The 24,765-nt window shown below is 36.3% G+C and overlaps 1 protein-coding gene across 4 annotated transcripts in view; it reads left to right on the forward strand.

Annotated features, from left to right (window-relative positions):
- Positions 1 to 24,765, forward strand: part of PHTF2 (putative homeodomain transcription factor 2) — a 190,951-nt gene that overhangs the window by 34,400 nt on the left and 131,786 nt on the right. For 3 of the 4 annotated variants that reach the window (XM_027539783.1, XM_027539784.1, XM_027539780.1), the window contains exons 2-3: positions 8,133 to 8,212; positions 17,546 to 17,631. In XM_027539783.1, coding sequence (XP_027395584.1) covers positions 8,146 to 8,212; positions 17,546 to 17,631 — 153 coding nt within the window. In that variant the 5' untranslated portion in view covers positions 8,133 to 8,145. The remainder of the gene's footprint in view (positions 1 to 8,132; positions 8,213 to 17,545; positions 17,632 to 24,765) is intronic. The other variant, XM_027539781.1, reaches the window with a different exon arrangement.

A 24,765-nucleotide genomic window follows, 5' to 3' on the forward strand; every position in this document is an offset into this window, starting at 1 on the left:
ATATCTCCCTGCTTATTTCCTTCGTAGTACCGCCTCAACACAAAATTATCTTGATGTTAATTTATCTTGTCCTGCTGTTAATTTATCTTCTCTCTTTGCGTGGTAATTTGTTTCATGGCAGGGACCTTGGTTTTTGTTTACTCTTATGTCCTTAGTTCCTGCAACAGTGCAATATTAGTGTTTAGTCAGTCAGATTCTGGCTGAAACATCTCTCAAGTAGTGTTTTTCATATTTTATTCATGGTATTTTTAGTGAGTAATTTTTGATCTCTAAATACTTTTTTAAGTTCTATTAAATCCTTAAAACATTGGATTATCATTTCATGCATTATCATTTTGATAATGGAGTACCTGGAACACTAACTTAGTTAATATTTTTAGTAGACACCTCTAATAGCATATTCATATTTGAGTGGAGTCTGAACAGTTGATGTAAAAAAAATTTCTTGTGAGTAAATGAGGAAGTTAAACTGTTTAGATCGTATTTCATTGTTGACTTCTCCAAGTGGCACAACAGTTAAAAATGAGAATCACTTACCCAGTACACTGGATAAAAATATAAAAGAGTATTCAAAGGACCTCCTAAGTATTTAAAAAAAAAGAAAGCCCAAAGGAATGCTATCAGTAGAGATTTCATAGGTATGTGCTAAAGTTAAGAAGCTACTTTAAAGGACATACAGGGTGGGTTGGTTGTACACATCAGAAAGTTCTACAGAGAGTATTCTGGGTATTAAGATTATATCTTTAGGGATTCTCTTAGATTTCACAATAGTGCAACATATTTTTGTAAATATAGATTTAGAGAGAAGTTGTTGTTCAGTAGCCCAGTTTTGTCTGACTTTTTGTGACCTCAAGAACTGCAGCATGCCAGGCCTCCCTGTCACTCACCATCTCCCAGAGTTTGCCCCAAGTTCACGTTCATTGCATCAGTGATGCCATCCAGCCATCTCATCCTTGGAGGTCCTCTTCTCCTTCTGCCCTCAGTCTTTCCCAGCATCAGGGACTTTTCCAATGAGTTGGCTGTTCACATCAGGTGACCAAAATACTGGAGTTTCAGCTTCAGCATCAGCATCAGTCCTTCCAGTGAGTATTCAGGGTTGATTTCCTTTAAGATTGACTGATTTGATCTCCTTGCTATCCAAGGAACTCTCAGGAGTCTTCTCCAGCACCACAGTTTGAAGGCATCAATTCTTTGGCGCTCTGCCTTCCTTCTTTATGGTCCAGGTCTCACAACTATATGTGGCCACTGGAAAGACCATAGCCTTGACTATATGGACTTTTTTTTTTTTTTTGACTATATGGACTTTTGTCAGCAAAGTGGTGTCTTTGCTTTTCAACACACTGTCTAGGTTTGTCATAGCTTTACTACCAAGAAGCAATTGTCTTCTGATTTCATGAATCACCATCTGCAGTGATTTTGAAGCCTAAGAATAGGAAATCTGTCACTGCTTCTGCCTTTTCGTTTTCTGTTTGCCATGAAGTAATGGGGTGGATGCTATGATCTTAGTTTGTTGAATGTTGAGTTTTAAGCCAGCTTTTCCACTCTCCTCCTTCACCCTCACCAAGAGGTTCTTTAGTTCCTCTTTGCTTTTTACCTAGAATGGTATCATCCCCATATCTGAGGTGGTTGTTGTTTCTCCCACCTATTTTGATTCCAGCTTGTAACTCATCCAAACTGACCTTTCTCAAGATGTACTCAGCGTGTAAGTTAAATAAACAGGGTGACAGGCAGACAACCCTGTCGTATTCCTTTCTCAATCCTGAACCAGTTAGTTGTTCCATACAGGGTTCTAACTGTTGCTCCTTGACCCACATACAGGTTTCTTAGAGTTAGGTAAGGTGGTCTGGTATTCCCATCTCTTTAAGAGCTTTCTGCAGTTTGTTAAGATTAACACAGTCAAAGGCTTTAGTGTAATTGATGAAACAGAGGTAGATGGTTTTCTGAAATTCCCTTGCTTTCTCTATGATTTAGTGAATGTTGGCAATTTGATTTGATCTCTGGTTCCTCTGCCTTTTCTAAACCCAACTTGGTCGTTTGGAAATTATTGGTTCTTGTAATGCTGAAGCCTAGCATGCAAGATTTTAAGCATGACTTTATTAGCGTGGGAGATGAGTGCAACTGATGGTTTGAGCATTCTTTGGTACTGCCCTTCTTGGGAACTGGGATGAAGATTGACTTTTTCCTGTCCTGTGGCCACTGTTGGGTCTTCCAGATTTGCTGGAAAAGATTGTAATTTTTCTTAACTTAGGTGTTATCCGCTAGCCCCCAATACGTGGACTATGTGGTGTTTCCATGAAGGAAAATAAAAATGCCAAATACTCCTTTTATGAACTGGTGTAACAGAAAGTCGGAGAAGGCAGTGGCACCCAACTCCAGTACTCTTGCCTGGAAAATCCCATGGATGGAAGAGCCTGGTAGGCTGCAGTCCATGGGGTCGCTAAGAGTCAGACATGACTGAGCGACTTCACTTTCCCTTTTCACTTTCATGCATTGGAGAAGGAAATGGCAACCCACTCCAGCGTTCTTGCCTGGAGAATCCCAGGGACGGCGGGGCCTGGTGGGCTGCCGTCTATGGGGTCGCAAAGAGTCGGACGCGACTTAGCAGCAGCAGCAGCATAACAGAAAGTGTGTACCTTTTAGACCTCTTTTTGCATTTGTTTTTCCTATCCTAAGATTGAAAACAATTTTAAACATATAGTTTGTGATGTTTATTCTTCACAACATTTCCATGAAATAAAGACTGTTCCAGATGAATTATTTTGTAAGCTTTCAAGAAACTGGAGCAATCTGTAGGTCATATGATTAGAACACAGCCACCCTGAAACTAGTAGAAGTTTTCCTTCTGTCCATACCACATTCCTTCTCCCAGAATTTCACTTTTTCCTAAGTTCAGTATCAGTATGAAAAAATTTGGTTTGTGCATTAGTGTTTGTTTTTTTAAAGAGAAAACTGCCTTGTTCCTAGTTTCTGAAGTCTAAAAATTACTTATTTTAGCCTTGGAGGATGCAGCTGAGTTATATTTAACTATAGCATTGTACTTCATAGGTTTGCAAATCATTATATATTTGTTGGTTGAAATGTCAGCTAATAAACCAACTGTATTAATTATACTTCACTATAGTTTTGTACCTTTTACTATTAGGAAAAGTGTTTCTTTGTTTATATGCATGTTGAGGTAGTGCAGGAATTTGACAGGTAGAGTTTTTAATTTTGGCCTGTCTACTAAAAATTGTCCCTCGCGTCTGACACTACAAGAATGAAGTTGTTAGCCACTGACCTTCAACACACCCTGAGAGGAATTCAGGGCGGGAATCTGGAATGAGGCACTCTGTGCTCTTGGAAAAACTGGCAGTACAGGCCTTCAGATAGTTAGATACTTGGAGAAGATTTTATGAGCCCAGTTTCTTGTATATTCTCACATCTGGAAAAAATCATTAATGGAGACATCTGCTCCTTGTGACTAGCAACAGCCTTCTTGTGACCAGCAGCAATCTTCTGCCAAAATGTGTGACTGACTACTCATATCCCCCTTCACTAAAGTCGCATACATGCCAACCTTGCCCCTGCCTCTTCAGAGCTACCTGAAAGGCTGTCTTTCAGGTTGTAGTCCTCATTTTACCCAAATAAAACTTAACTGACAACTCTTATGTTGTTCCCTTTTTTTTTCTTTTTCTTAAGTCAATAGGCCCTTAAATTCATTCATCTGTGATGGTACTTTGGTTGGCATCTGTTTATTCTGATTTGTAAACATTTGTGTTTATTATATATAAAAAGGTATGGGAGAGTTCAGAGGTAATAAACACATTGGACCACACAGGGACTTCCCTGGTGGTCCAGTGGCTAAGACTCCATGTTCCCAAAGCAAGGGGCCTGGGTTTGATCCCTGGTCAGGGAACTAAATCCCACATGCCACTACTAAAGATCCTGCATGCCACAACTAAGACCAGGCATAGACTAATAAATAAATATTTAAAAAGGCCAAAACTGCAGATAGTGGTAGAGGCGTGTACAGACAAGTATACAAAAGTCTGTACAAACAGAACATATTAAGTGTGACGGGAATACAGAACAGGATGAGAAATATTTAAAATGGAGGAATTTGGGAGAAACTTTTAGAGAGAGAGGAATTTAGAAGGCCTTCTTGAAATCTTTGTTTGGAAAGAGAAGAAGTGTTAATTTTGGCAGAGAGGTAGAAAGTGGAGGAAGTATGGTACGATTGAAACAGATGTGTGAGAAGATGGTGAGCAGTAATGCTGGGTAAGTAGGGTAGTGTGAGATTTTAGAGGGTCTAAATGCAGTTCTAAGTGCCGTGGGGAGTGATGCTAGGTTGTTGAATAGCATAACAACGAGGACCCAAATATGTATCATTGATTTAGATAATATTAATATTTTGTGGTGTGTTAGTAAAGGATTACATTATTAAAGCATTTGTGTAGACTTTTACATCGGTTCAGTTGAGTCGCACAGTTGTACCTGACTCTGCGACCCCATGGGCTGCAGCACGCCAGACCTCCCTGTCCATCACCGACTCCTAGAGTCCACCCAAACTCATGGCCATTGATTCAGTGATGCCATCCAATCATCTCATCCTCTCTTGTCCCCTTCTCCTCCCGCCTTCAGTCTTTCCCAGCATCAGGGTCTTTTCAGATGAGTCAGTTCTTCGCATCAGGTGGCCAAAGGATTGGAGTTGCAGCTTTAGCATCAGTCCTTCCAATGAATATTCAGGAGTGATTTCCTTTAGGATGGACTGGTTGGATCTCCTTGCAGTCCAAGGAACTCTCAAGAGTCTTCTCCAACACCACAGTGCAAAAGCATCAATCCTTCGGCTCTCAGCTTTCTTTATAGTCCTACTCTCACATCCATACATGACTACTGGAAAAACCATAGCTTTGACTAGACGGACCTTTGTTGGCAAAGTAATGTCTCCGATTTTTAATAAGCTGTCTAGGTTGGTCATAACTTTGAGATACTAAAGATGCTTTGACAGTAAAGATGCTTTGACAGGGTATGGTGACTAAAGCAGCTTCAAGGAGAGAATTAGCTCAGGGTAACTGCCTGTGGCAATATTTGAATGTTATGCCTATGGTTAGCTCTATTTTCACAATTGGATTATTTTTATATCTTAATACATTACTTCTATCAGGTCATTTGATCAGAAATTAAAATCCTCTTAGAATCCTGTGTTTAAGGTACTCAATAAGTATAATGTTCTACTTTTTTTCTGTAAATTAAACTTAGTGTTGTAATTTAGCATATAAAGTTATTTATCATGAACTATCATGATAAAAGAGATCTCTTCCTGGACAGTCAGAATCAAGTAGTTGGAAAAGCTTTATAAACAATCTTCATTATTAATGAAATCGTTTGTTGATTTAAATGTGTCTTTATGCTTTGTCAGATGTCTGATTCAGGAATGCATCTTAGCATGCTGTAAAACCTGTTTTAAAAATAGATATGAGCCACTCAGTGTCACTGAAAGGTTGTTGACACAGTGGAGAAACTGTTAAATGAGTTTGCGGAGCAAAACTTACCTTTACATGAAGAAGGGTTGTGTTTCGTTTGTTTTTTTTTAAACAAAATTGAAAGTTTATTTCTGTAGGTCCATATGAATATAATTAAAATATTTAGAACATTTTATATACCTAGTGAAATGTTATAGTTGATTTTTGAAATTTATTTCCAAGGATAGTGTGGTATAAACCAAAGCATATTAAAAAATGCTTTTCACAAAATTTTATTTGAACCAGGTACTGTTTTCCTAACTTGCATTGAAGCATTTTTCTTTAAAAAAAAAAAAAACAAAAAAAACTATTATTATGTGATAATTTAAATATTCTTCAAATGTATTAAATATCTCATATTTAGTAGATTGAATAAAAAATTCTTTCACATTTTGTATATGAAATGCCTGTTATTTACACCTTGGGACATTAGGAAAAAGGATTTTTACTTTGGTAGATAATGTGGAATTTTCATCAGTAAAGATTGGGTGAGATTAAAGGACAGTAAAGTGAAAAATTGATATTGTCATACTTTTTGTAGAATTTTTTGTAATTTGCATTTGGTAAGGTGGGGACAGAAGCCGGGGAAAAGGAGAGTTAAACCAGTTTGGACATACACATGTCTTAACAGTTACAATGACTGTGTAATGTTAATGAATAGTCCACTGACAGAATCAAGGGAAAACCTCTAGGACAAAATGTGGTTACAATTAATGAAATATTCCCAGAGGCCTCCAGGAAAAAACAAAAGGGAGATTTTTAAGTTAGTAAGGACAAGGTTCCTCCCAAAACCTTGGTAAGAGAAATGAAGGTAGTCACACTTGACTGAGGAAGTTCAGAGGATGTGGACTTTGAAGTCTCTAAATAATTGGTGTGTATATAGTTGAGAATTGACATTGCACTCTTAAGATAATTAGGTGGTGGTGGTGCTTAGTTGCTCAGTTGTGTCTGACTGTTTTGGAACCCCATGGACTTATAGCCTGCCAGACTTCTCTGTCCATGGGATTTCCCAGGCAAGAATTTTCTTTTAAATGTCAATATAAAGTGATTGAACTTTGTTTTCCTTCTTTAAACTGATTGCCATGTTTAAAAAAAATGAACTATTGATACTCCCTAGTTACTGAATTGGGGAACTTTAAAATATAAAATTAATAATATAATTATAATTGAGCATCTATATGTATTAGACATTGGAAAGCATTTTATGTTACTGTAGTATTTATTAGTCACAAGAATCTTATAGAGGATAGATAGGTACAGTTGTTCCTATTTTATAAATATAAGAAACTAGGTCATAGAGGTGAATGACCTCTTCAATATTACATATTAGCTCGTGGAGCCATTTGAATCCTTGTCTTTTGACTCTCTGCTCCTCTTTTCATGATATGTGGGAATTTATGAGGTTTTCACAACATGGTTTACTTGAATTTGATCAATTAAAGTTACAATCAGTATCTTAGGAAAGGTAATAAGTAATTTGGTCTCTAACACTATCATAAATATAGGCGATCACAACGTCGTAAATCAACTATATTTCAGTAAAAGTTTAAAAAAAATACAGGCAGTAAGTAAATTCTGCCTTAAATTTTACAAGTTGATCTATTTGAACTTGCCGGTAATTATTGTCATTATATTTGAATCATTATGCGCTCCTAAAAATGGAGTATAAAAACCTCTGGTATTTTGTTTCCTCTGGGTGAACTTGGCCCTTGCAAATCTGCATGTGCCAGGATTGGCTGAGGAGGGTGCTCTAGACTCTCAGAATTTCCTTGAGATCCTGTTTGGCCGTGGATGATCCCAATTTGAAAAATGAAATCTGGGGTCAGTATCTGCATTTGAACCTGTTTAGGCTCATCCTTAACACCTGCCAGAGGTACCCTCCTGTGCCAGTGTGGTATTAAAAACTAGAAAACTATTTCAGAGGTTACTGGAATCAGTCTGGAATTAATTTTCTCTAGGGGTAAGGAACCATTAAGTTTAGTATCCAGAAGATGCTTATAAAATTGTCTGTGATGAATTTTTAAATACTAGCAAACTGATACCTGAAAAGTCCTTAATATTAGTTATTCCTGTGTAATTAACTCTAATATTCACTTAGTGTTTAACATACATTGATTAGGTTTCTCCAGCTATTTGATCTCAGTTCAACTTTGTGTTACCAAGTATCAGGGAAAATTAAATGTGATTATAAATTTTGGCATCTCTGTCAAGCTATCCATTAGCAGCAGTAATTGATGCTAGTTCCTAGATAGAAGCTAAAACACAACTAACTGGTTTGTTACTGAGTGAATGGATTGATTCCTATCATATGTGAATTTATAAATGAAAAATTTCTTGTATACCTGCAAAATTCTGAAATTTATTTAATGACTTATTTAAAAAATCAACTATTTTATAAGAAATTTTAAATGTTCTATTCATGTAGAAAGATCCTTCTTTTATTATGGCAACTGATTTTTTGTTTACCTAAGAGAACCTGTTGCTAAAATAGTAATGAGGAAGGGTGTAATTTAAGTATAGTCATACACCCCTTGCTCTGCAAGTAACCAGAGTGCTATGTATGCATGTTGTTCAGTCTCCTTTTAGAAGGTGGAAGTCAAGAAGTCCTTTGTTTTTCTCTCTCTTGCACAGCCTAAAATGACGAATGTGTGATTTCAGTGGGATAAATGGCGTCCAAAGTCACAGATGCTATTGTGTGGTATCAAAAGAAGGTAAGTTGACAACCAGAGCTTTTACTTTTTAAATATTTTTATTTTAAAATGCATATTTTTAAAATTTGATGAATTTGTGTCAGATATTACCTAAAATAAGAAAGGTGATGACTAAAAATATTTTTCTCTAGTTTTTACTCCACATTGTCAGAGTATCTAGATTATTTTCAGTTATAAACCACATTTCCAGGATTCCAGTTCACATTTTATGAAAGCATTACATTTTTTCTTGCATTAATTTCTTTTGAGAAGAGGTAGGTTAACAGAGCTGTTATAATTTTATAACTATTTTACAGGGGTAACTATAGTTTTAATCTCTTTCTTGTAAGCTACAATTCAATAGCTGAATCTTTTCAGTAAAATAAACCTTTGGAGACTGTATTTTCCAAACTGAAATACTAAAATGTTTATTTTGACATTTTAGGAATAGTTGCCATAACTACTTAACTAGCTCTGTCATCCTATGTGTTTCAAAATAAGCTTTACCAATTTAATGTTTCCTTTATAAAGTATAAGTTCCAGTACCTTTTTTTTTTTTTGAAGATACTCCTGTTTACTCCTGAAGAGTGTTGTTTATACTCTTTAAAATGTATTGTTGTTATATGTGGTATCTTAGATTTTTAACTTCTGTAGTGAATTATGTTTGTTTTCACATTTAAAACATTTTTATGCCTTATTCATTAGGTCCCTATTAACAAAGGATAATTAGGTATTTAAAGCTTTTCCTTTGTATGGGAAAATCAGGCAATTTTAAAATTTAGTAGTAAATAAATGGTAATTAGCACACTTTCTAGACAAACCTAAGAATACAGTCTGTCTTTGAATATGTTATTTCTTTCTGGGTAGAACATACCACAGATAATTCAGTATCACATTTTTCTTATGAAGTAGTGAGTTGAAGTATTGGTGTTGATCACACTATTCAGTCTTTTATGTTTCTATTTTAGTGTTAAAGTTACTTCTAAATTTCCAATATACTTAAAGAAAGCTGAATTAAATAAAACTAATTGTTTTTGCAGATAGATCTTTGAAAGCTTTTCTGTTAATTTCTACTTATGAGAGAAATGCTTATCAAAAATTTTATCCGACTTTTTATGTGCAAACATTTCAAACTTCACTAAAGATCATTTATAGAATGTATTAGTTTAACTGACCTCTTTTAAGATCAGAGAGTTTAAAATATTATATTCACATTCAGTAAGCACAGTAGCATCCTTCTTATCTGAGGGTCTAACAGCGTTGGATGTGTGTTAGTCGCTCAGTTGTGTCCGACTCTTTGCGACCCCATGGACCACAGCCCACCAGGCTCCTCTGTTCAATGGAACTCTCCAGGCAAGAACACTGGAAAATGGATTGCCATTTCCTTCTCCAAAAGCTTTGGATATGTGCAATCAAAAAATTCTCCAGAGCAACCCTAACAGATATAACAAATTATATCTAGCAAATGTAATCACATCATAATCACCAGAACCATTAACCAGATTTGATTTGCTTGATTGTTTTATTTTGCTTTTAAATTTAATTTTCTTGAAGAATACATAGGAATACTTTGAAAGATTACTTAATCTTTCAAGGCTTATTAAAAAAAAAAAATAGCACCTGTAAGTACCCTTACCTATCCTTATCCAACCTCTGAGTTCTGTTCCCAGAGGTAGTTGTTTTAAATTCCTATGCCCTGAATACTTATTTAACCAGAATTTTTAGTCATTGGGAGGATGGAGGTGGGTTAGTGGAAAGAAATCATAAAAAAATGAAATCCTAATTATACAGTCAAAAATCAGTAAGAAATCATCTACAATGTAATATACTGTGATAATATTTCCTTTCAGTTGGACAGTTTATATTTTTTGCTTGGTTTTTCTGGATCTTGAAAGTCTCTGACAGAGCTGACAAACTTTTGTTATAGTCAATCACATTCAGGTATTCTACCAATTTCTTTTTTCCTTCTTGGGAATGACCTTCTTAGAACCCTCTGTCCACCTGCTGCATTCTTCGGTGGATTGTTCTCAAGTCATGCCTGTCACCTGCCATCTTGGTATTTTCTTTTATCATCAGCCTGAGAGTTCCTTTCACTGCTCTTAGATCATACAGATTTATTTTCCTCTTAAATATATCCTAGTAAAAAGAAGTCCTTTCAGAGGTGTTCATGTTTCAGTGAAAAAAGAAGGCTTGAGTACTGAAGCTTGATATTCCTGATTATTTGACTAAGGCAGATAATTTGATTTTTTTGAATCTCATTTCTCTGAATTAATTAGATAATGATTCACAACCTCTTTTCAGTCATGTATCTTTTTGAAATTGTGATGAAATTTCCAGTTTCCAGGTTCTTATTTCCAGAAAACTGTATGTAGGGAACAAACAAAATTTTACATCTGAGTCAAGCCCCAAATGAAGAAGTTCTGGGTTAGGTGATTTAAATGTTTTAATATTTTAGCATTCTTTGATTTTGTGTCTGTCATTCAGTAGTTATTCATGTTATATACTAGGAGGTATCACTATAAATAAAAACCAAGAAATTTCAACTTCATTTTCTTGAATATTTCTTTGCTTGTAACTCACTTCAGAGTCACCTTTTTTACTGGAGAATGGTGACATTTTCGTAATTTTGTTTTGAGTAATGAAAATGAGCTACCCCCAAAGACCATTACTTGATTTATGGACTGCTGTGGACATAAATTCTAATATCAGATGGGAAATTTCCAGGAGAAAAATAAGTATACATAAATTGGTTTTAAGTATTCAATGTGTGTTGATGATCTAGGTAAATATCTTGTTAAAAAAACTTTTAATAAATTGCATGGTTTATTTTGAGATTTTAAAAGTTCACTAGTATCTAATTCTAAACTTCATTTTGTACTGTTATAGCCATCTATAGTCATGAATTTGAAAGTTCCTGTTGAAGCAAAGTGATTTTCAATGTTAATTTGGAAGACTCATTTAACCCTCAAGAATGGTAATAGAAGAAACCAGAATAGTTTTTGATTAATATTGGGCTTTTGAACTTTTTTTTTTTTTAATAATATACTGCTTTTCTTTCGCATTTCTCCTTTCTTGTTCCTGAGAAGACGGGATTATTTATCTTTCAGAAGGCATCCTAAATAGGGGCTTAAGTTATAGGAGGTAAAAGATAATTGACACACTAAGTATTTCTTTTAAAAAAAATACAACCTGTAGAGTTCTATTGTAAATATGTAGATCATATTATGAGAGAATGAGGTTATGTTTTCAGGAAATGAATATATAAAAGCAGAGTGGCCCAGATAAAACTCCAGATTTGAAGGAGGCACTAGTGACACTGTATAGAAATAGTAAGATAGTGAACTTACTTTATAGAACTGAGGAAGAACTATATACATCTTGGTCATTGCTTTTATGGAGTCAGTAGCCAGCAAGAAAATTGGAATGAATTATGTTTAATAGCTTTTAAATATGAGCCCACAGTGGAATTTATTTAGTAGTTTAAATGAGAAACTGGCCTTAGTATCATGAACTTGATTGATAACTACTGTCAACTATTGATAGTTGGGAACGTTAAATTCTCTACCATTTTAGTAAAGTTCAGTTGTGTATACTTGTGTGTTTGTGTATATCTGTGTGTACTAAGGACATATGTAAGGCATTTCAGAGCAATAACTTGCCCGGGTCACACAGATGGTTGAGAAGTATTAAGTCTCAACTTTCATTTCCAAAAACCTGTGCTATTATTTGCAGTAAGACAAATCCAACTCAGCCTATCTTTAGCAAAACAAGGGACATTTTTTGTCTTTCAAGCTAAACCATGAAAAGTGGTGAAATGCATCTCAGGGTTGACTGAATTCTAAGACCAGAGCTTCATCAGAGGTGTCTTATCTGTCTCTTTCTTTCCTACTTTCCTTGAGCTAACATGTTTCTTCCTGGCACGTACATGCAAAAAACTTTCCTTGCTGTAGAAATACGCCCAGAGGGGCCTCCACACTCCTTTTAGCTCCTTGAGGAGGATGTGTGGAGGACTGGAATACAGTGGGTTTCCTACCAAAACTATTCCCAACCTTTTTCCCTGTTGGAAGAACCTCTATTTTGTTAGGGAATTCATTATAGAGCAGTGTGGCCTGGGAGCATGTATCTAGTCTCAGAGGGCATGAATCCTGATCAGTCTAAGCCAGTCTGGAAGTCTATTTCTGTTGCCAGTGATTGGCTTAGAAAGAGGCACATATTCCATTTCTGGCTGATGAGATATGAAAACTTCTGGGGAAATCTTCCATCACTTAAAAAGAGACCCAACAATAATAATAGCAAAAGCTATATAACATTTGTTATGTACCAGGCATTTTCTAGGTTTTATATATATATATATATATATAATTTAACATAAATGAATGAAATGAGATACAGGGTCTGCTACCTGTCTCTGGATGCTTTGGGAGAATCTCTGCTGCCTGAAGCTGTGGTAAGCAAACTTGCTCCCCAGAGGGGAACAACAGGCAGAGTTGAAAGATGGAAAGAACCTGAATATTTCAGGATTTTTTTGAGCCATGGAATTAACTAACTCTGGAAATATCTTACTTTGAAACTTCTTATTGTATGAGATACTATCCCCTCATTTTTTTCAGCTACTTGAAGTTTAATTTCCTTGCAGCTGAAGGCATGCTAAATAATTAACCAAGAAATGCTTTCTGATGATATGTAGTTTCCTGTATAGTCTTTTTTTTTTTTTCCCTTTGAATGGTTATGGCAGTAGATACAAGATTAACATCTACCAAAATAGAAGTCCTGAGCCTCAGACCAATGGATTTATCACATTTTCTCTCTCTTTTTTTTTTTCTTGAACCATATTCTTACAGGAATCATTAAATCTTCAATGTGATTTTTAAACTGCTGTGCCTTATAGTATGATGTGATTAAAAGAGCATTTGTATTTGATTTTGTGACATTGGTTAGCTTGTAATATTGAGTGTGTTATCTAATCTGTGTGAGCCTCAATTTCTTTTCATCTGAGGAGATTAATGCTTCCTCTATGTGCCTGAAAGGGTTGTGAAGCAGTAAATCAACTTTAAATACAGTTTTTAAAAAGGTTTTTATTACTGGTTTATGAATTGTTCATATGCAGTATCTCTCTTAAAAATGATTTGAGTTTGAATTTTATTTACAAAGAAGAAACTATGCTATACAGTGGTCAGTTCACTCCACCCTGAGGTTAGCTTCAGCCCTGACCCTTGAATTGTTTAGCTGATGTTTCCCCTTTTTGTTGAAGCTAGTTCAAATTAGACTGTTACTTGTAAAAGAGTCCCAACTAATGTATAGAGAATATATAAATTTTATTGAGGTATGATACATACTCAGAACCACACAGATTATAATTTATTATATATATTATAAATTTATATCTATATTTACAAACTGAGCAACTCCTTGTGTTCAGGACTTTGTTTGCTGTTTACAAAATAGGACTCAGATCAAGAAAGAGAATGTTACTAGCTTTACAAAACCTTCAGGCTCCCTTTTAGTCACAGCCTGACCCTTTTGACCAGTGTATGAGGCAGTATGTCTTCATGGTAACCAGAACACAGGTTTGGGGGTTGGCAAAAGATTTTGAATCCTTTTTCTTGAAAGCATGTATGGTTCTGGATAAGTGTCGTCTCTGAATTTCACTTTCATGATATATATAAACATTGTCCTTTATGCTTGCATGCTAAGTTGCTTCAGTCATATCCTTTATATTTACTTGAGGATTAATTGATGACATATGTGAAGTGTTAGCAAAGTGCTCTTCACAGGTAGGCCTTCAATGAATGAGAGTTATTTCTGTTATTATTGCTTCATGTTCTATGCACTGATCAGAGGAAGTTCCACTAACTTATTTCAGAGTGCTTTATTTCATGGATTCTAAAAATTCTCATGAGGCTAAAAAGATTCTTATTTGTAAATAAAAACCCTGAAATATCAGTCTTCTGATACCCAGTATTAGAACAGTGGGTATTTAGTTGATATTTAACACTCATACAACAGAGACATGATGAAGTGTAATTTATAAACCTCAACTTTCTTTGCTTCAGTCACTGCTCATTTTTTCCACCATTTCCTTTTCAAAGTCACTTTCTTGCCAAAAATAAAGATTTTTCCTAGCAGAAATAGATTGGTTAGTTTAGTTACTGAAATATTTACCTTTTCACTTAGGAATTTTCTCCCCTATTTTGGTCATGAAGTTCTTGAAATTTTCCACTCTCACAGTCTCTCCAGTTTGGGTGCTTCTAAGGTAAATAGTTTGAGTTTGAATTTCATTTACAAGGAAGAAGAAACTATGCAGTCGTCAAAATAGTTTGACTTTAGAGATCATCTGGTTCCTGTTAAACTTTTTGCTTCACTGATAAGAAACCTGATGCCTGTAGATCTAATAACTTGATCATAGTCATGAATTAATGATAAAACCAAAACTCAAGTCTGCTTTCAGGCCGCTCTTTTCTCCTGTACTAAGGTTGCTTTGAAAAACACACTGAAGAAACTTTTATAAAATTCATCTGTTGAGTGTGAACTTTTTAAAAAAACTTTAAAAAAAAAGCTTCATTTAATCTGTAGATAAACCTTAAAAGAAAGCTGAGCACCGAAGAATTGATGCTTTTGATCTGTGGTGTTGGAGAAGACTCTTGAGAGTCCCTTGGACTGCAAGGAGATCCACCCAGTCCATCCTAAAGGAGACCAGTCCTGGGTGTTCATTGGAAAGACTGATGTTGAAGCTGAAATTCCGATACTTTGGCCACCTGATGTGAAGAGCAGACTCATTTGAAAAGACCCTGAGGCTGGGAAAGATTGAGGGCGGGAGAAGAAGGGGATGACAGAGAATGAGATTGTTGAATGGCATCACCGACTTGATGGACATGGGTTTGGGTGAACTCTGGGAGTTGGTGATGGACAGGGAGGCCTGGCATGCCGCGATTCATGGGGTCGCAAAGAGTTGGACATGACTGAGCGACTGAACTGAACTGAAACCTTAATAAAGAATGTTTTATGTTCCCCAACTCCCCTTCCAGCTTCTGTCCTTGCTCATCCCTCTTACTGTTCCTTGGCTTCCAGTTAGAAAGGACTATGCCATTGTCTTTCAGTTCAGTTCAGTCACTCAGTTGTGTCTGACTCTTTGTGACCCCATGGACTGCAGCAGGCCAGGCCGCCCTGTCCATCAGCAACTCCCAGAGCTTACTCAAACTCACATCCATCGAGTCGGTGAGGCCATCCAACCATCTCATCCTCTGTTGTCCCCTTTACCTCCTCCTGCCTTCAGTCTTTCCCAGCATCAGGGTCTTTTCCAGTGAGTCAGTTCTTCACATCAAGTGGCCAAAGTATTGGAGTTTCAGCTTCAGCGTCAGTGCTTCCAATGAATATTCAGGACTGATTTCCTTTAAGGTTTACTGGTTTGATCTCCTTGCAGTACATTGTCTTTATTACCTCTTTAGCCATTGGTCCTCGAGTTGCTGCAGTCTGGCTTCTGCCTCTGCCTTTCTGCTGGAAGTACTCAAAGGTCAGCGGTGATAATAAACCGTTATTAAAACAACACCTAGTGCTTCTTGTGGATTTACTGGGTGTCAAACACTGGGCTCAGTGCTTTGTTTACATTGAAGGGAGAAACCTGGAGAATCAAGGCCATGCAGGACTTGCAGATGTTTTTGACTTAGTTGGATAAATTTTTAAAAATCAAGTCAACATGAAAGAGCAGAATATTTCAGATAAAAATATGAACTTGGGGAATATGCTGTCCAGTTTGCTACAGTCCTCATGGTGAATATATGTGTACTTGGACCTGCCTCACCTCTCCTTTATATCACCTGTCTGACCCCTGTAGGAACATGGTTTACTGTCTGCACTTTACATGGATATTCAGGGCTTTTTAAAGGTAATTTCTTTTGTGAGAGTGTTTGAAAGGGTGTCACCTTTTTTTAAAAAAATAGAATTAATATACATAGGTATTGATTTAACATTAATGATTGAATGATGATGATAATGAAGGTGCTTAGCACTGCCACGTATTTAAGTAGCATCTGTTTTTCAGAGTGCTTCCATATTATATATTTTCATGGTTTGATTTACTGTGATGATGAAATGGATTAACTTGGTGGCTATATCAAGATACTGTAAGAAGTTGTATAAGATTTCTAGGACTTTCATAATTGACCACAAACTGGATGGCTTAAAACCACAGAGTTGTATTTTCTCCATGGTTCAGGTTGCCAGCAGTTCAAAATCAGCATCACTATGGTTGGTTCCTTCTTTTGGGAGGCTCTTGGAGAGAAACTGTCCATGCCTGTCATGTAGCTTCTATGCAAACACAGTCCTTGGTGTTCTTTGGCTTGTAGATGCATCATTCCAGTCCATGCCTTCAGCTTCACATTGGCTTCTTCACTCTTTCTGTACTTCCTCTTCTGTTCCCTCTTGAGAATAATGGAATTATTGTTATTAATTATTGTTATTAATAAAAATTTGGATACTTAAAGGTTTTGGTTAATAGTTTTAAAAATTGGACATTTCTATATCTGTTAAAATAGACATCATCAAAAGAAGGGGGCAATTTTCTTTTGTATTTTTGATAGCTCTGTATTTATTGCATTTAGTTGCTCTCTCCTTTGCTCTTTGCTTTAATTTCTAGAACAAATAGCTTCTTTTTTTTTTTCTTGTAAAATGTCATTCTTTATCTGAGATAATTTGAAATACTTTTTTTCATGATTAAGGAGAGGTATTTTAGGAAGGAACAAAACAAATGATGCATTAAAAAGTGGATGGAGTAGGATAATTTCTTAAATTTAATAGCCTAATTTTACATAGTAACTGTGAAAAACGAACCATACTCTTTGATACATATTCTGATACATTTCTTCAAATAGCCAAACTTGTTTTTAAAAAATTGACTTTTTCCAAAAATTCTTTTACTGCAAATGGTATAGACATGATCACTTTTTAATATTTTCCTGAATTGTGGTTGTTGCTAATTGTGGTTTAATTGTGTTCATTGTGATTTGGTCTATAATACATTGTCGTTTACGTGTGCTCTTTTCTCATGAATTTTCACTTCTTTGGCCTTATCCTCATTTGTTTAATCAGTTAGTAAAATTGTAGGTAAATTCATTGCACAGGGCTCTCCATATCCCCAGGTTGTGTATCCACAAGTTAAGCCAAACTCAGGTCAAAGATGTTCAGGAACAAAAAATATTCATAAAGTTCCAAAAAGCAAAATGTGATTTTCCCAAGCACCAGCAACTACTTACATAGCATTTTACATTGTATTAGTTATTGTAAGTAATCTAGAGATGATTTAAAGTAAACGAGAGGATGTACATAGGTTAAATGCAAATATTATGCCCTTTTTGTAAGGAACTGGAACGAATCCCCTGTGGATACTGAAGGAGGACGTGTCTGAAGCAAAACGTGAGGGAAGATTCAAGGAAGTTTCTCTTTGGGTAAAAATTCAAGTACTCCAGTGAGCTGATTCTGCCGCCAGCTTTTTCAGTGACTCAGAAACTCTTCTTTCTGTTTTTTTTTTTTTTTGGCCTGAGGCTGTCACTCTTTGAGGTTGCCTTGTGTTAGAACCTTGTTTCTAAGGAATCAGAAATGTAGAGAGGGAAAAAGGTACCTTAGAAATTAACCTTTTTAGTATCTTTATTTCACTGATGAGGAAACTGAGACACTGAGAGATAAGAGAACTCAATAAGGTCTTGCTTTTATTTATGTGTTTGTCTTTACCTAGTCTAGAGAGCTGTCAACCATACTATGAATTATTGAATTTCACTTTTTGAGCAAGCTTTACCTGTACTTAATTGAAATAGTAGAGTCAGCTCCCATGGATGAAGCAAATGGAAACAAAACAAAACAAAACAAAACCTTGTAGGATTTCCTAGCAAAGTCCTTCTGGGCTGCTACATGGTAATGTTTACACACTCCAAGGGGATCCATATTCAGTCCTCCTTAGTATTAAAGTACTAAGTTAACAAAAACAGTATTAATAGAAAATTATTATTATTAAAGTTTTTGAAGTATCTTTCCCTGTGTTCAGATATTATGAATACATAAACACGCAATTGCTTAATATTTTATGTTTGTCCTGTTTAGAAGTTGAGTATTTGGCGATAGAAGGTTTTTGGTTTTGTTTTGCAAATATTCTGGTATGCCAGAACTAGGAATATCTACAAAGTACATAACTTCTTTGAAATACTGCAGTTCTCTTATTTGCTCATCAGTCTTTTGTGGGGGGTAGGTGAAATATTTATTCCTTTAAAAGGAAATATTCATTTGCCTAGAGCAGTTGCTGGAGATACAGTGCCTAAAAATTAAAGTAGTTGTTTACACAGATTATGAAGAGATCTAGGAGACAATGTTATTTGAAGAGAGTTGAAGTTTTTCACTGATTAAACCTTATACCTGTAGGGAGTTGGAAAGAAAAATATTAATATTTTATGACATACTAGAAAACTAGTCTCTAATCTTTTTCATTTGCTGATGAATAGATTTAAAATAGAAATGTTAGTCAAGGGTATAAGTTTGCCAATTATATTCCAAATATCTTGTAGTCAGTTTATCTTTAACCATGGTAACAGACAGAGTGGTGAAATAAGTTGGTAAGTTGCCATTGACAGCCTAAAATTAGGCAAATGTACCAGCTTTTACAAGGCCTGTAATATCTAAAACACTGATGTTAACCTGCTCTGTGTTTATAGTTCACAAAGAATGACATTTATAAATGGTATTTAACAGGGTAACTTACAAACTAAATTGCCATTTGCCAAATGGCACAAGGAGTTTATTCAAAAGAAGACCGTTAATTCAATACCAAGGACTGATTCACAAGAATAAAAAGCTGGAGAGGGTGTATTGCCTAAAAATTTCCTATTTGAATTTTTGCCCCAAATTAACATCCTTAAGATACACTTGGTCATTTAAAATGAAATGTTGCTTTAGTTTGCTTTTTGTGTTTGGTGTCTTTTCCCTTCTCCCCCTATGGTGGGATTAAAATTACAGATAGAGAGTTCTGATTTATCTAGTTTATTTATCTAGTTTATCTGGTTTATCTAGTGAAGAAGTGGGTTGGTGCATAACTGTAAACAAGTAAAAGACAGTATATAAAGGAAAGTAAGGTAGCCCTCAGTGTCTGATTCTGTGTGACCCCGTGGACTGTATCTTGCCAGGCTCCTCTGTCCATGGAATTCTCCAGGCAAGGATACTGGAGTGGGTTACTTTTTCCTCCTTCAGGGGATCTTTCCACCCAGGGATTGAACTATGTCCCTTCCATCTCTTGTACTGGCAAGCAGGTTCTTTACCACTAGCACCACCTAGAAAGCCAAAGGTAGCCTTATTAAAATTTAATTCTTTAATAGAGTTTTGGGGAATCAGAGAATGAGGTATTATTTTTCCAATATCAAAATGGTAGACAGAAGGATGTTTTAATTAAAAAGTAATTTTTAATTACTGGTTTGTGGCCACAGCACTTTACGTGGTTCATTTTTATTTACTGGTAGAAAACTAGGAGAAATTGTTAGTGAAGCCTCATTACATTGACTTCATACAGGGAAAACTCAGTACATTTAAGTTTTATCAGTACAGTTTGACTTTCATAATTAAAGCCTTTAAAAAAAAAATCAAGACTTTTCCCTCTCTCCAAAAATAATGTCCTGTTAGAATTTGTACCTGTCTGGATTTAAATAGCATTTATGAGGGGCCTGCTATTGTATTAGGCACTGAGTACTACCCTACAGCAGCTCTGCATCATGGGAGAACCAAAGTACAAACAGAAAACGATTATGTAAGTGCTACAAGAAAACCCTAGACGCACTATGGAAACTCATGTAAATTTGTTCTTTTGGTCCCCATTCTGTTACTACTTGTATTTTCTAAATAGTTCTCAGATTTGCTGTAATCTTCCTGTTTTCATTGTTTCTTAATTCTTGTTCCAGTTAAATATTTCTTCCTTAGAGACACCAGAGTGATTTATCTTAAATGAAAATTTGGACTTATATATTTAATAACACTCTTCAAAGACTTCTCACATATCGTATAAACTCACATTTCTTCAAAAACCATAAGGATTTAAAAAAAAAAATTCAGTTACCTTTGTAACCTCTTCCAGCCTTCAGCTCTCACTGAATTAATTCCACTTCTCCAACAAGTAAAACTTTGACATCTCCCCATACTGTTTTTCACCTTACTGCTTGAGGTGCCCACTTCGTTGTTACTCTGCCCCTGCCTTGTAAACTAACTCAGTTGATCCTTAATAGGTAAAACTAGTATCTTCCCCTGAAGGACATCTTTCATAATCCCATGGAGACTGGATTATGTGTTCCTTGCCAGTGCTCATATAGGAAATTTATGCATGCTATCTGTAAGGCAAGAATATGGAGATTTTTATTTTCTTAATTCTTTCTTGTTTTTTTTTTTTTTTAAACAACTTTACAAACTAATGTGATAGTTACTTACCACTTTCAGAAGTCAACACCATTCTTTGTTTTTAATTTTCATTGTGAACTCTTGGCTTTAAAGATACTTGATAATGTTTCACCCTGTTGCAGTTTTTGATGCTCAGATTGTTGTGTTGCCAATAGGAGATTATTCAGGTTGGCTTTTGAGTCTCTTTGGCATGACTAGTCAGTCAGTTAGTTGAATCACTCAGTCGTGTCCGACTCTTTGTGACCCCATGGACTGTTGCATGCCAGGCTTCCCTGTCCATCACCAGCTGCTGGAGCTTACTCAAACTCATGTCCATCGAGTCGGTGATGCCATCCAACCATCTCATCCTCTGTCGTTCTCTTCTCCTCCTGCCTGCATGACTAGTAGTGTTTGTATAAATTCAGTTATTTTTCTAACTCTGTGTTACAGTGGTATTTTGTTATTCTAGCACTTACCACAGATTGACTTGCATTATAATTAATTCCCCCTGATAATCCATAAGGGAAGGAATTGTTATCTTTGTAACTCTATTATTTATTTCAATGCTTTACTTTTTTATTTAGAGCTTGGTAATTTTTCTGCTTTGATAACAGTACTTTCAGAAGACAATACTTAAATTAAACTTTTGGTTTGTGTAGTTCTTTATTATATTGAGTGCCAATGATGTGCCATATACCAAGGCAGACACTTATTTTGAGTAATTTGATGTAATTTAGTAGTAAATATGAAATAGTCTCTGTATGCTGAATATCTGTTACATTAAGTATTAAACATAATGCTTCAGCTTATAGTAGCAATAAAGGACAGAAATGGTATGGACCTAATAGAAGCAGAAGATTTTAAGAGGTGGCAAGAATACAGAAAAAAATTGTACAAAAAAGATCTTCACAACCCAGATAATCACGATGGTGTGATCACTGACCTAGAGCCAGACATCCTGGAATGTGAAGTCAGGTGGGCCTTAGAAAGCATCACTGTGGGGGAACACATGTATACCTGTGGCAGATTCATTTTGATATTTGGCAAAACTAATACAATATTGTAAAGTTTAAAAATAAAATAAAATTAAAAAAAAAAAGATAGAAAGCATCACTACGAACAAAGCTAGTGGAGGTGATGGAATCCCAGTTGAGCTATTTCAAAACCAAAAAGATGATGCTGTGAAAGTGTTGCACTCAACATGTCAGCAAATTTGGAAAACTCGGCAGTGCCACAGGACTGGAAAAGGTCAGTTTTCATTCCAATCCCAAAGAAAGGCAATGCCAAAGAATGCTCAAACTACTGCACAATTGCACTCATCTCACACACTAGTATAGTAATGCTCAAAATTCTCCAAGCCAGGTGTCAGCAATACATGAACTGTGAACTTCCAGATATTCAAGCTGGTTTTAGAAAAGGCAGAGGAATCAGAGATCAAATTGCCAACATCTGCTGGATCATTGAAAAAGCAAGAGAGTTCCAGAAAAACATCTACTTCTGCTTAATTGATTATGCCGAAGTGTTTGACTGTGTGGATCACAATAAACTATGGAAAATTCTGAAAGAGATGGTAATACCAGACCACCTGACCTGCCTCTTGAGAAACCTATATGCAGGTCAGGAAGCAGCAGTTAGAACTGGACATGAAACAACAGACTGGTTCCAGATAAGAAAAGGAGTACGTCAAGGCTGTATATTGTCACCCTGCTTATTATATGTGGAGTACATCATGAGAAACACTGGGCTGGAAGAAGCACAAGCTGGGAATCAAGATTGTTGGGAGAAATATCAATCACCGCAGATATGCAGATGATACCACCCTTATGGCAGAAAGTGAAGAGGAACTAAAAAGCCTCTTGTTGAAAGTGAAAGAGGAGAGTGAAAAAGTTGGCTTAAAGCTCAACATTCAGAAAACGAAGATCATGGCATCTGGTCTCATCACTTCATGGGAAATAGATAGGGAAACAGTGGAAACAGTGGCTGATTTTATTTTTCTGGGCTCCAAAGTCACTGCAGATGGTGACTGCAGCCATGAAATTAAAAGATGCTTGCTCCTTGGAAGGAAAGTTATGACCAACCTAGATAGCATATTCAAAAGCAGAGACATTACTTTGCCAACAAAGGTCCATCTAGTCAAGGCTATGGTTTTTCCAGTGGTCATGTATGGATGTGAGAGTTGGAGTGTGAAGAAAGCTGAGTGCCAAAGAATTGATGCCTTTGAACTGTGGTGTTGGAGAAGACTCTTGAGAGTCCCTTGGACTGCAAGGAGATCCAGCCAGTCCATTCTACAGGAGATGAGTCCTGGGTGTTCTTTGAAAGGACTGATGCTAAAGCTGAAACTCCAGTACTTTGGCTACCTCATGCGAAGAGTTGACTCATTGGAAAAGACTCTGATGCTGGGAGGGACTGGGGGCAGGAGGAGAAGGGGATGACAGAGGATGAGATGGCTGGATGGCATCACCAACTTGATGGACATGAGTTTGAGTAAATTCTGGGAGTTGGTGATGGTCAGGGAGGCCTGGCATGCTACGATTCACGGGGTCGCAAAGAGTCGGACACGACTGAGCGATTGAATTGAACTGAACATTCCCTAAGTGTTTTCTCTATGATGTTAATAGGTGTTATTAGAATAGAGGTATTTTTATGGTCAAATAAGTTTGGGAAATACTGAGTTAAACAGAGGTTAACAACTTTATTATAGGATTTCATAGTTTATGTGTAGTGTTACTGCCTATAAGACAAACAGAAGAAACATGTTTAATTTTTCAGTTTGTTTAATTCCCTCTCCCCCACCCCCCAAATATCTGTGTAACATACTGAGGAAAATGCTGGCCAAGTTATATAAAAGAGTGCAGTGCAGTGGAAAAGGCATGTTGTTGTAAGTCAGGACTTGAATTTCTTCCCTGAAACCCTAGATGCAGAACTCTCTGACAGCCTCTGTTGTCTCATCAGTGTAAGAATATATATAGCACTAGTATGTACAGCCTGGTATACTGGAGTGGGTATAGCCTTTCTCTTCTCCAGCGGATCTTCCCAATCCAGGGATTGAACCCAGGTCTCCTGCTTTGCAGGCCGATTCTTTACCAGCTAAGCCAGAAGGGAAGCCCAAGAATCCTGGAGTGGGTAGCCTTTCCCTTCTCCAGAGGATCTTCCCAAACCAGGAACTGAACCGGGGTCCCCTGCATTGCTGCAGGAGGATTCTTTACCTACTGAGCTATCAGGGAAGCCCATGTACAGCCTAAGATTACAAATTCTTTACAAAGCACTTGACAAAGATTAGTAATTTAGCATAATCTTACTATCTAGATAAACAGTTCATTCCTTCCTCTGCGAAGTTTTTCCTATTTCTACATACTGCTACTGCTAAGTCGCTTCAGTTGTGTCCAACTCTGTGCGACCCCATAGACGGCAGCCCACCAGGCTCCCCCGTCCCTGGGATTCTCCAGGCAAGAACACTGGAGTGGGGTGCCATTTCCTTCTCCAATGCATGAAAGTGAAAAATGAAAGTGAAGTCGCTCAGTCGTGTCCGACTCCTCGCAACCCTATGGACTGCAGCCTTCCAGGCTCCTCCATCCATGGGATTTTCCAGGCAAGAGTACTGGAGTTGGGTGCCATTGCCTTCTCCGAATTCTACATAGGGAAGATGAAACAGTCTGTTTTCTAAAGGCATTCCTGTAGTCACTCTTGGTAGCAATTTTGTAGCCACCTGGATTCGTGAATTAAAGCAAACCTTTTCTTAACTAATAACAATAGTGGCCCAGGTCCCTTAAATTCTAATTCTGAGGAATCTGAACTAAGCACCCAGGAGCAATTTATCTTAACTTCTTCTCCACATTAATTGTATCTTATGTAGGTAAGGGGAAGAAAGCTAAACACTTCAATGTGTTTGATTTTGAATAACTTAGATCTATTTCATCATCTCATTTTTAATTTCAAATGATTGAATTAGTGGCAGTAATATGTTAGGTATTTTCTAAAATACAAAGGTACTTAAATAACCTAGATATTTTAATACTCTTGGCATTTTAATTGCTTTATAAATATGATACAGCTTTTCATGCTATTTATAGTTAACTATTGGAAATATGTAAACAAGGAAGGTGCTGTAGTCTTGATTCATAATACGTATGCATCATTTAGTCAGGGTTTTGTTTTCGAGTAATAAACCAGAGTATATC

This window comes from Bos indicus x Bos taurus, chromosome 4 (genome assembly GCF_003369695.1).
Source record: "Bos indicus x Bos taurus breed Angus x Brahman F1 hybrid chromosome 4, Bos_hybrid_MaternalHap_v2.0, whole genome shotgun sequence".
Taxonomy (NCBI): Eukaryota; Metazoa; Chordata; class Mammalia; order Artiodactyla; family Bovidae; genus Bos; species Bos indicus x Bos taurus.